Source organism: Silurus aristotelis, assembly GCF_946808225.1.
Source record: "Silurus aristotelis genome assembly, chromosome: 29".
In the NCBI taxonomy this organism is placed as follows: Eukaryota; Metazoa; Chordata; class Actinopteri; order Siluriformes; family Siluridae; genus Silurus; species Silurus aristotelis.
Window position 1 is genome coordinate 10,193,052 of NC_139602.1, and position 12,312 is coordinate 10,205,363.

At 39.8% G+C, this 12,312-nt stretch overlaps 1 protein-coding gene across 4 annotated transcripts; it reads left to right on the top strand.

The window, feature by feature from the left end:
• The first annotated feature begins 116 nt into the window (after positions 1-116).
• On the top strand, positions 117-10,972 carry cdc42 (cell division cycle 42). Of its 4 annotated transcripts, none has more exons than XM_083535421.1 (6): positions 117-241; positions 5,315-5,469; positions 5,578-5,650; positions 6,562-6,671; positions 6,757-6,954; positions 9,763-10,972. In XM_083535421.1, exons 2-6 carry the CDS (start codon positions 5,365-5,367, stop codon positions 9,850-9,852), a joined length of 576 nt encoding a protein of 191 aa, XP_083391547.1. In that variant the 5' UTR covers positions 117-241; positions 5,315-5,364; the 3' UTR covers positions 9,853-10,972. The 4 variants fall into 4 exon arrangements, with proteins under 4 accessions (XP_083391547.1, XP_083391549.1, XP_083391548.1 ...); XM_083535423.1 differs by lacking the exon at positions 9,763-10,972 and adding an exon at positions 8,309-8,967; XM_083535422.1 differs by having other exon boundaries at positions 195-382; positions 8,309-10,972.
• Positions 10,973-12,312: the final 1,340 nt, after the last annotated feature.

Genomic DNA, 12,312 nt, shown 5'->3' on the forward strand with positions numbered 1-12,312 from the left:
TTAGTTATATTCATGGTGTCCAGATATTTTAATTAATTTTTTAATGTATTTCGTGTACACACACATTAGTTGTGAAACTACAGTAAAAAGTGGTGTGTGTGTGTGTGTGTGTGTGTGTGTGTATCAGTAACTCTGATGGTGCTGTTCCGCTAACGGGCTCGTGCCCCTGCTCTTATCCACGGGAAACCCCGTGCTCGAGCTGCCAACGCCCGGCGAGGAGAGACGGAGCGAGCGGAGTCCGGTGAGTGTAGCTGAACCCCGGCGCTGTGTCTTCTCTCATCCCCCTCTCATCTCTATCTCTATCACTCTGTGTCTCTGAGCGAGGAATTGGACTCTGCTGGAGCTGGAACATCTCCGAGAAATCGCTTCGGGTATAAAGAAGGTGCGAATGACGCGTTCGTCTTAACAAAAGCCTTACAAATGACATCCGTTGAAAGTTAGCAGTCGTGCTATAGCGAGTTTTCTGGTAACCGGTGAGAGGAAAATAGTTGTGTGTTTAACGCGCTGGTTTTGTTGGTACTGTTTGTATTTGCGAGGTTTAAATGGTAAATATTTTTTTTATTATTACCTGATATTATATTATCCTCCATCATTATATTAGAAGTGAGGAGACATTTCTGTCCGATGCTAAAAAGCTAGCTATCTGTACTTAGCGTTACCGGGTGAGTTGAGTGAACTAGCCTCACTGCTTCACCAAACCGGGGTTATTAGCTGCTGATTATCAGCTCGTAACTGATTATATTGTGTATTTATTTCAACCTGTTAACATTTAAGTGAAGGTGATTTTAGGTTAGTGAGCTAGCTAGTGAAACAAAGTTAGCCTCCAAATCACCATCACCCTCCTCCTCTTCCTCCTCCTCTTCCTCCATGTTATTCTTAATACAGATTCATTTCTCATTAGAGGAAAATCTTAACTTCTAGTTTCAAAGCCTGCAAATAATTTTTCAACAGGAAAGCAACATAAGTTCCTACAAATATGTCTAGAGAATGATTAAGAATTGATGAAATAGTTATGCACAGAATCAGGAATGTAAACCAGGGCACTGCTTGTGACAATATTGTTGTTGTTGTTGTTGTTGTTGTTGTTGTTGTGTTACCTTGCCCATATATTATTAAGTGTGGTGTTAAGTAAGTGTATATATATATATATTTCAACTTATTTGTATTTATAGAAATCTTTAAACCGTTTATTTGGATGGATTATTATTTTTAAAACATTTAATGTAGTTTTTTTTTATTGTAATCCTAATTAATCTTCCACAAAAACATTCTGGACCATAATGAATGTGATAAATAAGCCAAACTCATGTTTTATTTACCTACAGAATGTATATTTATAGAAAAGGTGAGTATTTAACAGATAGAAAGACTGTCGGATGGAAAGATAGATAGATAGATAGATAGATAGATAGATAGATAGATAGATAGATAGATAGATAGATAGACAGACACAGACAGATAGATAGATAGATAGACAGACAGACAGACAGACAGACAGACAGACAGACAGACGGGTCGATAGATAGATTGATCGATAGCTATCTAGTTAGATAGATGGATAGATAATAGACATTGTCAGATAGAAATAATCAGAATGTTAGACGAATATAAAAAGATCCAGTTTCTGGTTTAATAATCCTTATTGATCTGCCACAAAATAAATCCAGATCACAACTTAACTATAAATAAACCAAAGTCAGGATGTTTTTCACCTTCGACTTTCTATTTATTGAAAAATATTCACACCCCTAATTGTTTATTAATCCCTGAGTTCCGATGATGCAGCAGAGAAATATTTCACCAGCAGGTTGACGCTTAGCTATAACTATTTGAGAGTTAATTGTAAATAGGAGGTAATTTATTTATATATATAAAATTGTGTGTGTGTGTGTGTGTGTGTGTGTGTGTGTGTGTGTGTGTGTGATGCAACAATGCGTTAATTCTGTATAACAGTGACGTCTCATACAGAAAAAATTGGTTTATAACTGAAGCAGCTTGTGTGTAAATAGAAATGATACCACAGTATATAAGTAAGATAAGAAGAAAGGATGTAGGTAGAAGGCTTTGTATAAGGCGTCTTGTAGTCTTGTGTTTTTAAATGTTTAAGCCAAAAAAAAAAGGTCTCTCTTGTGGATTTGGCAGAACTGTCTTAGAGAGAGAGAGAGAGAGAGAGAGAGAGAGAGAGAGAGAGAGAGAGAAAAGGCCATTTTAGGAAAAGGTCACTCTTGGAGTGAGTCTTGTGAATCTGTCCATCTGAAGCATGTGAATCTTGTGTGTGTATTGTTGTGTAAATTGTGTATCCCGTGTTAATTGTTCTGTTTCATTTGTGACTTTCTGCCACAGATGCTTGTTTTTGTTTCTGTCCATCATTTCATCAGAGGGCATGTTATCTTCTGTCTTTTTCCAGGGTGATGAGCATCTTATAAGTGTTCTCTTTAAAACTCCAGTTTAACGTCTTTAAAAATAAGAGACTGTAATAATATGTAAGATGCGTAATAGCCAGGATGCACGGTTCTAGAATTGCGATCGTCACACATCCTGGTTTGCACACTGCCAAGGCGGTCGTCTGATAACAATACTCACATGAGTGAGGGGGAGAGAGAAAGAGAGCTCACTTGGGTCTACTCCACCAAAATAGTGGGACGAGGTCAAGCCCGACTTCCGCAGATTGCTGGAAGGAAACAGGCGTCCCTCCCCGTCCTGCTCCATCTGTGGTTCTGCATCTGCTCTCCCGCTCTCTTTGTCATTCTCACTCTCATTCTCTCTCACTCGGTCTCAGGGGTAACTAGTGAAACACAAGAAAACCCAACAGACACCTAAAGCGTCCTCCTTATACACCCACACCGGGCCGTCTCTGCCTCTCGGTGCCTGTTACAGCCTCTGGTCCATGCTCGTGTTGTTTCTGCGAGCGTGTGCGCGGTCGCAGCTGAACGAATGACGTTATGCGAGAGAGCTTAAAGCTGCAGTGACCTACAATCACGCCGAGTAGGAGGCGTTGAACATTCTGTGGGCTGCTGCGTGTTCTGTAGTGATGAAGCAAAATTTAATTCCTAAAGGAATAGATTTGGAAAGCAATTCGGAAGATTTCGTCTGATCCGTTCAGCTGAAGGTCGGTGAGCTAAGCCATTATGATCTCACGAGTATATTCAATATGGTTTCATTAAAGCGCTCGGGGAAAACTCAGACCGGGATTATTTATATTTTATCACAACATTCAAATACATTCCTGCATCAAGAGGTTCATTAGTTCCACTGAGGGAAATGTGTTAATAAGGTTACCAACATTTTTCCTTTTTTTTATAAATTCTAAAGTCTTAAAACTGATTTTGAGTTGGGCAGATATTAGTTCTTTACAATACATATAAAGCAGCTACGATTCACCATTATTATGATGCAGTGTGTTCCGATCTCGATTTGATTCAACACCAATGAAGTATGAAGCAGTGGGAAAAATATGCAATTAAATATGCATGACCCCTTCACAAACACGCCTTTGTAGTGCCAAAAAAATATATTAAATAAAACCAGATCTTTTCTTATGTTTCCAGAAAGATGCAGCTCTACCTCTGCCATGTTGATCTAAATCCTGCGTCACCCTCATGACACGCCTCAGTCTCTATTGTAGTGATGCGCCATATTCATGTAGCCAGTGTGGTGCTGAGAGAACGCGCTTGAGTAACAGTTTAGCTGGGATAAATTCATTTGCATATAAAATATCTACTTATTTATATATAAATCTTTTTTTTATCGATGCAAATATGATTAACGATGCATTGCGATATAAATGCCAACTTGTATCTGATGCACACTATTTTTAAATCGACGCATCACATGACTCTTACCATCCCCAGTGTGTTGATATGCTACAGGGAGCACTGATGCATGGAAGGAAATAGCCGAGGTTATCTTTGGAACAGTTCGTTTGCGGAAACGTGGACGTGCAACATATCAAAACACTCGGCACAGTCTGGAGAGTCGCTTTCTGGACACCATATTAATTTTACCCGACATCACATAACAAATGAAATATGCGATATCGCAGACCACGAACAGCATGCGAGATGTCAAAACACCCAGCATGGTGTGGAGATTTGAGCGCTGGGTAACGTAGCGACGTAATCGGGCCCCGCCCATACAGAACACACCGGCGAATATATGCACACAACTTATATTTTCTACAGGATATGTAGATTCTAGTTTGCTTTGATAATAAAAACGATTACATTGACAGACAAATCAAACAATTTTCATGTTGATTAGTGCATTATTACATGTTTTTTATATATATTTTTTAAACCGCTTGGATTTACCCACAGCACGACTTGTTGCTAGCTCGTGTGAATATAGTTTCGTGTATTATTTGTTGCTCTAAAATCATTCAGTACTTGTGTCTAATATACTGTCATCGATTCAAATCCCGTTTAACATCTGCGGTTTTGCTGTTCCTAATTATAACATCTGGACCCATTAGTCATAATATCGTCCCAGATGAGCTTCATGCAAAGCACAATTCCGGGGTGGGGTGTTACACAACTTTGGCTAGTGTTTCAGAAATAAATTGCGTGCTGTGTGTTTTGTGAGTTCCTCTGGGGGTTCCTCATGTCTTGATGGTATGATGTTAATGACAGGCGATTTATCCAACATTAATGTAAAACTAGAGCTGTTGTGTTATAATCAGCAGAAGGCAAAGCTGATAGTATGGTGTTGAGCAACCAGGACAGCTTCAGCACACCTTCAGGTGTTGATTCTTAATGCTTAACTGGTGTTTTGATGGTGGAAATGATTAAAAATGTTAACCAACACATTACTCTGAAGTCAGAAGAGACTTGGATTAATCTTAAAGTCTGATTTGGACAGGAGTTGATTTAGTACCTGGGCTTTACATTTCATATGTAGGTGTTCGAGTTCGTACCCACAGTTTGACCATAACTGCTTGCCGTATTTCATATCGTAGCAAATGTACTGCTGCTCCTCCCCAGACATTAAACGTATCTGGAGATTCGAAGTAAAATATGGATGCTTTTTTGCTATTTTGTGATTGAGTTGTGAATTTATATTGGTGCTGGAACTTGAATGTAATGAGAGATTTTCTCTTCTTTAATTCATTTTCTAATTGGACCCTAAAATGACATAAAGCCTATAGTGTTTTTTTTCCTTTTCTTTGCATTTTTCACCCATCCAAATATCCGTTTATAGTTGTAGCATTTCAGTAGCCTCCCGCATCATTCATATCGCATGTATTGGACACTGTATGATACTGTAATAATCATAAATCTGAAACATTTGTTTCATTTTTTTATTTTTTTTTCCCCAGATCTTGAATGAGAAGCTTGGACTGTTAAACCAAAAAATCAAAGCACAGTTATGCAGACGATCAAGTGCGTCGTGGTCGGCGATGGTGCCGTTGGTAAAACCTGCCTATTAATCTCCTACACGACCAACAAATTCCCTTCTGAATACGTGCCAACGGTAAGTAGCAGCTCCTTCTCGCTTATTTAGATTTTTTAATTGCATTTTATATTGTGTGTGAGATTAGATCAGATTAATGACACGTTTATCCCGTGTGGATGTTTTCAGGTCTTCGATAACTATGCAGTCACGGTTATGATCGGAGGAGAACCCTACACCCTGGGACTGTTTGACACTGCAGGTACGGCTCATTCGGTAGATTTCGAAATAAATAACGCTGCACGTCCAGGCGCTGATTCTCATACAGGATAAGGAGGCGCACCAGGGGGTCCATCAGCAGCTCCACTCTCGTCGTTGTCCGAAAGACTTTGTGGGAACAACAAAAGCGTGCGTCAGTGCATTCCAGACATACTTATGGAAGGCAGAGCGAGCTTTCAGGATCTTCTGGACATGTATACATGGGCTGATGGCTGGCTGATTTGTCTCGCTTCCTTCCATACTTCCTGTCTCTGTGTGTGTGTGTGTGTGTGTCACACCCGTTCAGTGTTTGGTGGTCTCTTAACGGGTTGTGGATTCGCCGGGACGAAACACTCATAGGCAGGATCCTGATTCAGTGCATCAGTCTGCACTCAACCATACGCAACACTGCTCATGATGTAAACGGCAAGCAATACAGCAGTGCTGCATCTTTTAGAATAAAAATCACAAGCAATAATGAAACTACTCATCATTTAATAATGACATTTTTAATGCAGTGCTATTATTTAATTAATGCCGACACTTTCCCTACAATTTTAAAAGTTTAAGTACATTTTATTCCCATCAGCTTCTACTTTTTGGCTTGTAAATTATTTATTAAAAAAAATCTGTTTAGTTCCTAACTCGCCCAAGCCTCTGTACAAAACTGCTGACTAGGCAATCCCCTGCTTTCATATTTTTCAAAGCAGTTAAATATTATTAGCACAAAAGCCTGTTTAGAGATTTCAGTGTCACCATGATGAAGTCTTTGATCTTATACTTACACCTATCACGTATAACATTATGACCACCTGCCTAATATTGTGTTGGTCCTCCTTTTGCATGCTTACCGTCTTATCTGCAGTCTGTGGTGTTCTTGATTCAACCCTGTTTCATCTCTCCTCCCCCCACCAGGTCAGGAAGATTACGATAGATTACGACCCCTGAGTTACCCCCAAACAGATGTTTTCTTAGTCTGTTTCTCCGTCGTTTCCCCGTCTTCATTCGAAAACGTCAAAGAAAAGGTTGGTCTCGCGCTCGTCCGCGATCCTTCTCCAACCTTCTCGTCTTACCTTCTATCTAACGCGCGAACATCCGTTTCATTCCCAGTGGGTACCGGAGATCACCCACCACTGTCCAAAGACCCCCTTCCTGCTTGTGGGAACGCAGATCGATCTGAGAGACGACCCGTCCACCATCGAGAAGCTCGCAAAGAACAAACAGAAGCCGATCACTCCGGAGACGGCTGAGAAGCTGGCCCGAGACCTGAAAGCCGTCAAATACGTGGAGTGCTCCGCTCTCACACAGGTAAGACTAACGATAGTAGGAATTCCAGATTTGTTACTTTTTAATGTTCTGATAATAGTGGAGTTTTTCATTTCTGTCGAAAATGTGTCAAATGTCCCCCAAGTACATGTTGTCAGATTTTTGCTTATTTGTCATGTGTGTGGATTGTAGCGTCGTTTAGATTTTAATTCTTAAAACTTAAATAGCACATTGTTCACTGACGTCCGTTACGATTTCCGCTTCAAGGTAAGTTTCGCGAAAACACAGTCAACAAACAAAAGAATTTGTACAGAGGCTCAGAGACACAGGTGCTTCATTGCATTGTGGCGTGTGTGTGTCCTCACTTTTAGTGTCGATTCCTCGCTAAGCTTTTTCTCCACTTTCGAATCGTTGTGTATGTAAACGATATGACGTTTATTCAGAAGTGGACAAATCTGTAACCCAGGATGCCTGCTGAATGCTGATTGGTTGAGAGCAGCGTTTATTTAATTATTATTATTATTTTTTTTTTCCCAAATATTAATCCAGAACTGGATCATAGAATTGCAGTAAACCAAATTTACAGCTCACTTGTTGTTGATCATGGCCCAAACTTTTCAAAAAAGCTTTAGCAAACAGGACCTCATGAAACCCAAGGTCCACCCTACTGAGAGTGATGAGCACGTAGCAGCCACATTGTTCCGAAATCTGAACTTTCATAGTGTCTGAATTGACACCAAGGTTTTGACGATTGAACAAAAAATCGTATCGAGATCAAATAAAGATGAACAGATAGAACGATTAGCTTGTGCTTATTTATCACATTCTACATGAAATACTTTGTATTAGCAACAACGCTCTCGTCATTTGTTCGTTTTACTCGTTTGTCCTTCCCTGACGTTTTAATGCGGTCTCGAGCATTTTTGTTTTTTAGCGTAATGCATAAATTACGCTGGACTTATAGGTTTTTTTTTTTTATCGCTCCTGATTTGGAAAGACACTAAAGATCCATTCTTTTAAACACCAGTTTAGTTTTTTTTGCTTTCAGCCTGAAAATGAGTTTAAACTATATTTAAGACAGGCTTCAAAAGCAAATAGTTGCAAATTGACGAGCTGCTCTGGCAATGATGCAAGAGCTTTTGACACAAGTTCCCTCACCACGTCATTTCCATTCAGTGCTCCTGCGGTTCTTTTGGGTTTCCTTCCTCTTCGGCAGAGAAGACTTTCAGCTCTTTCTGTTTCGCCGCCGCAGAAGCCCTGTCCTTTTTTTTTTTTACAGAAATCATTGTTCTTCTTCTTCTTTTTTTTGTTTGTGTGTTTCTTTCCTCTAACATCTGTGTGCTGCAACTTCTAACCTTACTGCTTATTCTTTTCCCTTCTTCCTCTGTCTTTATAGAGAGGTCTGAAGAATGTATTTGACGAAGCTATCCTAGCCGCTCTCGAACCGCCTGAAACGCAGCGAAAACGGAAGTGCTGTATATTCTAGTCATTTCTCTTTTTCTTTCTCTCTGTCTTTCTCTTTTATTACGCCTAACTTTCTCACCCAGATGTTTGTTGCTCCCTAGTTTAGCAGTCATTGATCTTAAGAATGCTTCCTTTTGTTGTTTACGTCACCTCTTGTATTTAATGTAGGTTTTGTTTTCTCCGGTTGTGGAGAATTATTACTATTATTACATATTACTTTTTACTACCATTATTGTAAATTTGCTTTCATTTTTTTTTTCTTACTTGCATTTAAACCTTGTAACACCGATCAAATCACACGTTGTCTAAAGTTCTCATTTCTTCATTTCTCCTGTCCAAGAGAGTGGGCGGGGCCAAAGAAGTAAACTGACCAAGCAGCTCGAACAAATTGCGCTCGTCTGGGTTTTTTTTTTTTCTTTCTTCTTTTTCTCTCTCTCTATCTTCCTTATTTCAGTGTATTACTTTATACTGCAGTTATTGTGCGAACCTGGCGTTAAGGCTCCACCTCGCAATCGGGTGCCCCGTCCTGGGATTTACCTTCTATATCTTGTGAAATGATTTGTGTGATTAATAAAGGTCAGCGCAAAATCGGCATCTCGAGTGCGTCTCGTCAATTGTGCACATAAAGGAAGTGTGTTAATACAGGATAAAGGACATTTCAGTTCATTCTAAAGGTGTCGAAAGGGTTTGAAGTCAAGGCTCCTTCATGCCAACATTTATACACCATGTCTTCATGGGGATCTTGTAAACAGAAGCACTAATATATAATATACTGTAGGACTACCTTTTATTTATTTATTTTTAACCCCTGTGATGGTCGGGGGTGCACATACTTCTGGCCATATTTAAAGAATTTGATGCATAATTGCGTGTTCCTTGCTCATGCTGATTCTGATCCTAATAAACATCTGTCAAACCAAAGGTCTCCTTGGTGCATCCAAACTGGTCCTGACCTACATGAGAATCTGCATTGATTTGATTTTTGCCTTTTCTTTACATATCATTCATTTCAGCTCCTTTTTTTTCCCCCTTCTGCATCCTCCTGACCAGCCCTTGTGTCTCTGAGCACTGTTTGTATCACGTCCACTTTGTTTTTTATCACAGAATGACTTATGAGCATGTCCAGGTCCCAGCGCTCTTTATATATAACTTTAAAAGTACAGGATTGTGATAATGCGGCGGCTTGTGGTTTTTTTTCCAGAATCCCTCAAGCATGTCAAACTCCTTTTGATCTTTTTTTTTTTTTTTTTTCCCCTGTCGTTGCATCAACATCCAATGTTCCATTCGCGTTATTGCACTGTCTGGTTTATTCCTTTTTTCTTTTCTTTTTTGCGTCAGTGTTGATCCGCATTGAGTCTCCATGTCTTCCCTGCTTTGTGTCCACAGAAAGGCCTAAAGAATGTATTTGACGAGGCGATTTTGGCAGCCCTGGAACCCCCCGAGCCCAAGAAGAAGCGTAAATGCGTGCTGCTATGAACGCGCTTTTTCTTTCTTTCTTTCTTTCTTTCTCCCCTCCTTTTTATTTTCTCTGCTAAGGCTGGCCAACAGCTTTATACTCGTAAAAAAAAAAAAAAACGCAATGCCTAAAAAAAAGAAGTGACTTAATTTTTTTTTTTTTGCTCTGCAATAAAATATAATAATAATAAAAAAAAAACCTACACACACACAGGGCTCAGTTTCTGAGCTCCCTATCATTGTACCACACGTTTAATCTAGATTTACAATTTTTTTAACGCTTTACTTCACAGTGAAACGTGGATTTTGATGTTTAACCAAGTTTTTCGTTGCCGTAACGGATAATTGCGGGTTGGAAATGGGAACGGTCACTAGCGCGAGAGGTATACGCTAGTAGCGTCGCGGATCCTCCTGTGTAACTCTTACACAAGAAGGTCACCAGAAGTGCTTGGTAAAGATTAGCACCCCCCCCCCCCTCCTCCTCCACCACCACCACCTCCACGTTGTAGACTGTTTCAAAGAATGAGCATGTAAATAAGAGCGGGTTATAATAAAGGTCTTGTCGCACAGAATCGGGTTTTCTCACGCAGGGAACTTCTAACAGTGTTAGCAGAACAAGAGCCGTGTCCGTCTGCATCGCCAGGGACCACTGAAGCCTTTTTTTTTTTTTTTTTTTTTTTTTTTCTTCTTACTCTGAAAACTTGTAATGCATGGAGGTAAGCACCTCTGGTTTCTTTTACATAACAATTTCTTCATTTAATAATAATGTAAGCTGACGTTGTAGTCCACTCGTTTTTTACCAAAATGTGTTCCCTCCCCCTCCTCCTCCTCCCCTCCCCCTCTTCAATCCTTTTTTTTTTTTTTGGTCCACTTTTTGTTTTCGTCATTTTTGGGCAGGATCCCAGCAAAACATTGATCCACCTCTAATTTAATGGGCAATAAAAATCAGTGGTTTAATCCATTTCAGCGTTTTTCCTTTTCCTCTCGAAGTCTCTGTGTTTACTCAAGTAAATAGAGGTGGATTAAGGTTTATCTGAATTCCTGTCGTTTTTGTTTCAGTGTAAGACCAAATGCTCTGTATGAAGTCTGTCCTTTGTACTGTATATGCATTCTTTTAAAGATTATTAAACTTATACCTTAATTGCCCTTTTCATTTTCATTTTATCCGTCTAATGGACACATCACCCGTTTTTTTTTTTTTTTTTTTGGTTTGTTTCCCCCTTGTTTTTATTTATTCATTTATTTATATTTTTGGTTTAATTATTAATTATACAGGTAGGATTGCAAATTTCCAGGAATTTTCCAGAATGCAAACTTATGGAAATCAACTGGGAGTTTACAAAATTGCAGGTTTGTCATTAACCGGGAATATAAATGTAGTTTAATGTAAAAATCTTGCAGGATAATTTGGATTAAAAACAGATTTAATGCGATTTCAGTTGAATTTCTCTCCTGCATGCACTTACTGCGGGGCTACTGAGGCCACGCCCCCTACATACACCATGCATTCCTCAAATCACATAGAACACCATTTCTCAAATCCTGCACACACAATAACGTAAAAAAAAAAAAAGGCCATCTTGGGTTTTCTCATGAATTACATAAATATTACAAACATTTGTTTAGTGTGTGTTTGTGAGAGATTTTGAAAAAAGTCATTGTAATTTATTTTTTTTATCTATTAGTTTGCAACCATGTCATCTTAGGAACAAAGAGTAGTGGAGCCAGGCTGAGAGAAGAGGTGACCATCTGTGAGCAACAGTATGGTTTTATGCTGAGGAAGAGCACCACAGATGCATTCTTTGCTTTAAGAATGTTGATGAAGTACAGAGAAGGTCAGAAGGAGTTGCAGTGTGTTTCTGGATTTAGAGAAAGCGTACAACAGGGTGGAGAGAGGAGTTGTGGTATTGTATGAGGAAGTCTGATGTGGCAGAGAAGTATGTGAGGGTGGTGCAGGACATGTATGAGGACAGGGTGACAGCATTGAAGTGTGCAGTAGGAACAACAGACTGGTTTAAGGTGGAGGTTAGACAGCATCAAGGATCAGCTCTGAGCCCTTTCCTGTTTGTAGCGGTGATGGACAGGTTGAAGGATGAGGTCAGACAGGAGTCTCCGTGGACTATGATGTTTGCAGATGATTGTTATTTATGGTGAGAGTAGGAAGCAGGTTGAGAAGAGCCTGGAAAGGTGGAGGTACATGCTGGAGAGTAGGGGAATGAAAGTCAGTAGGAATAAGACAGAGTACATGTGTGTGAATGAGAGGGAGGGCAGTGGAGGGGTGTGGTTGCAGGGAGAAGAGGTGGAGAAGGTGAAGGAGTTCAGGTATCTGGGGTCAACAGTGCAAAGTAATGGAGAGTGTGTTAGAAGAAAAGAGTGCAGGCAGGGGGGAGTGGGTGGAGAAGAGTGATAGCAGGAGTGATTTGTGATAGAAGAGTATCTGTGAGAGTGAGAGGGAAAGTTTATAGGACTGGATGGACAGGA

Excerpts from the sequence above, each read along its gene's own strand:
- cdc42 (XM_083535421.1), top strand. The coding sequence starts at position 5,365 with ATGCAGACGATCAAGTGCGTCGTGGTCGGCGATGGTGCCGTTGGTAAA. Across the intron at positions 5,470-5,577 it reads CTTCTGAATACGTGCCAACG|GTCTTCGATAACTATGCAGT; the intron begins GTAAGTAGCAGC and ends GGATGTTTTCAG. Across the intron at positions 6,955-9,762 it reads AGTGCTCCGCTCTCACACAG|AAAGGCCTAAAGAATGTATT; the intron begins GTAAGACTAACG and ends TTGTGTCCACAG.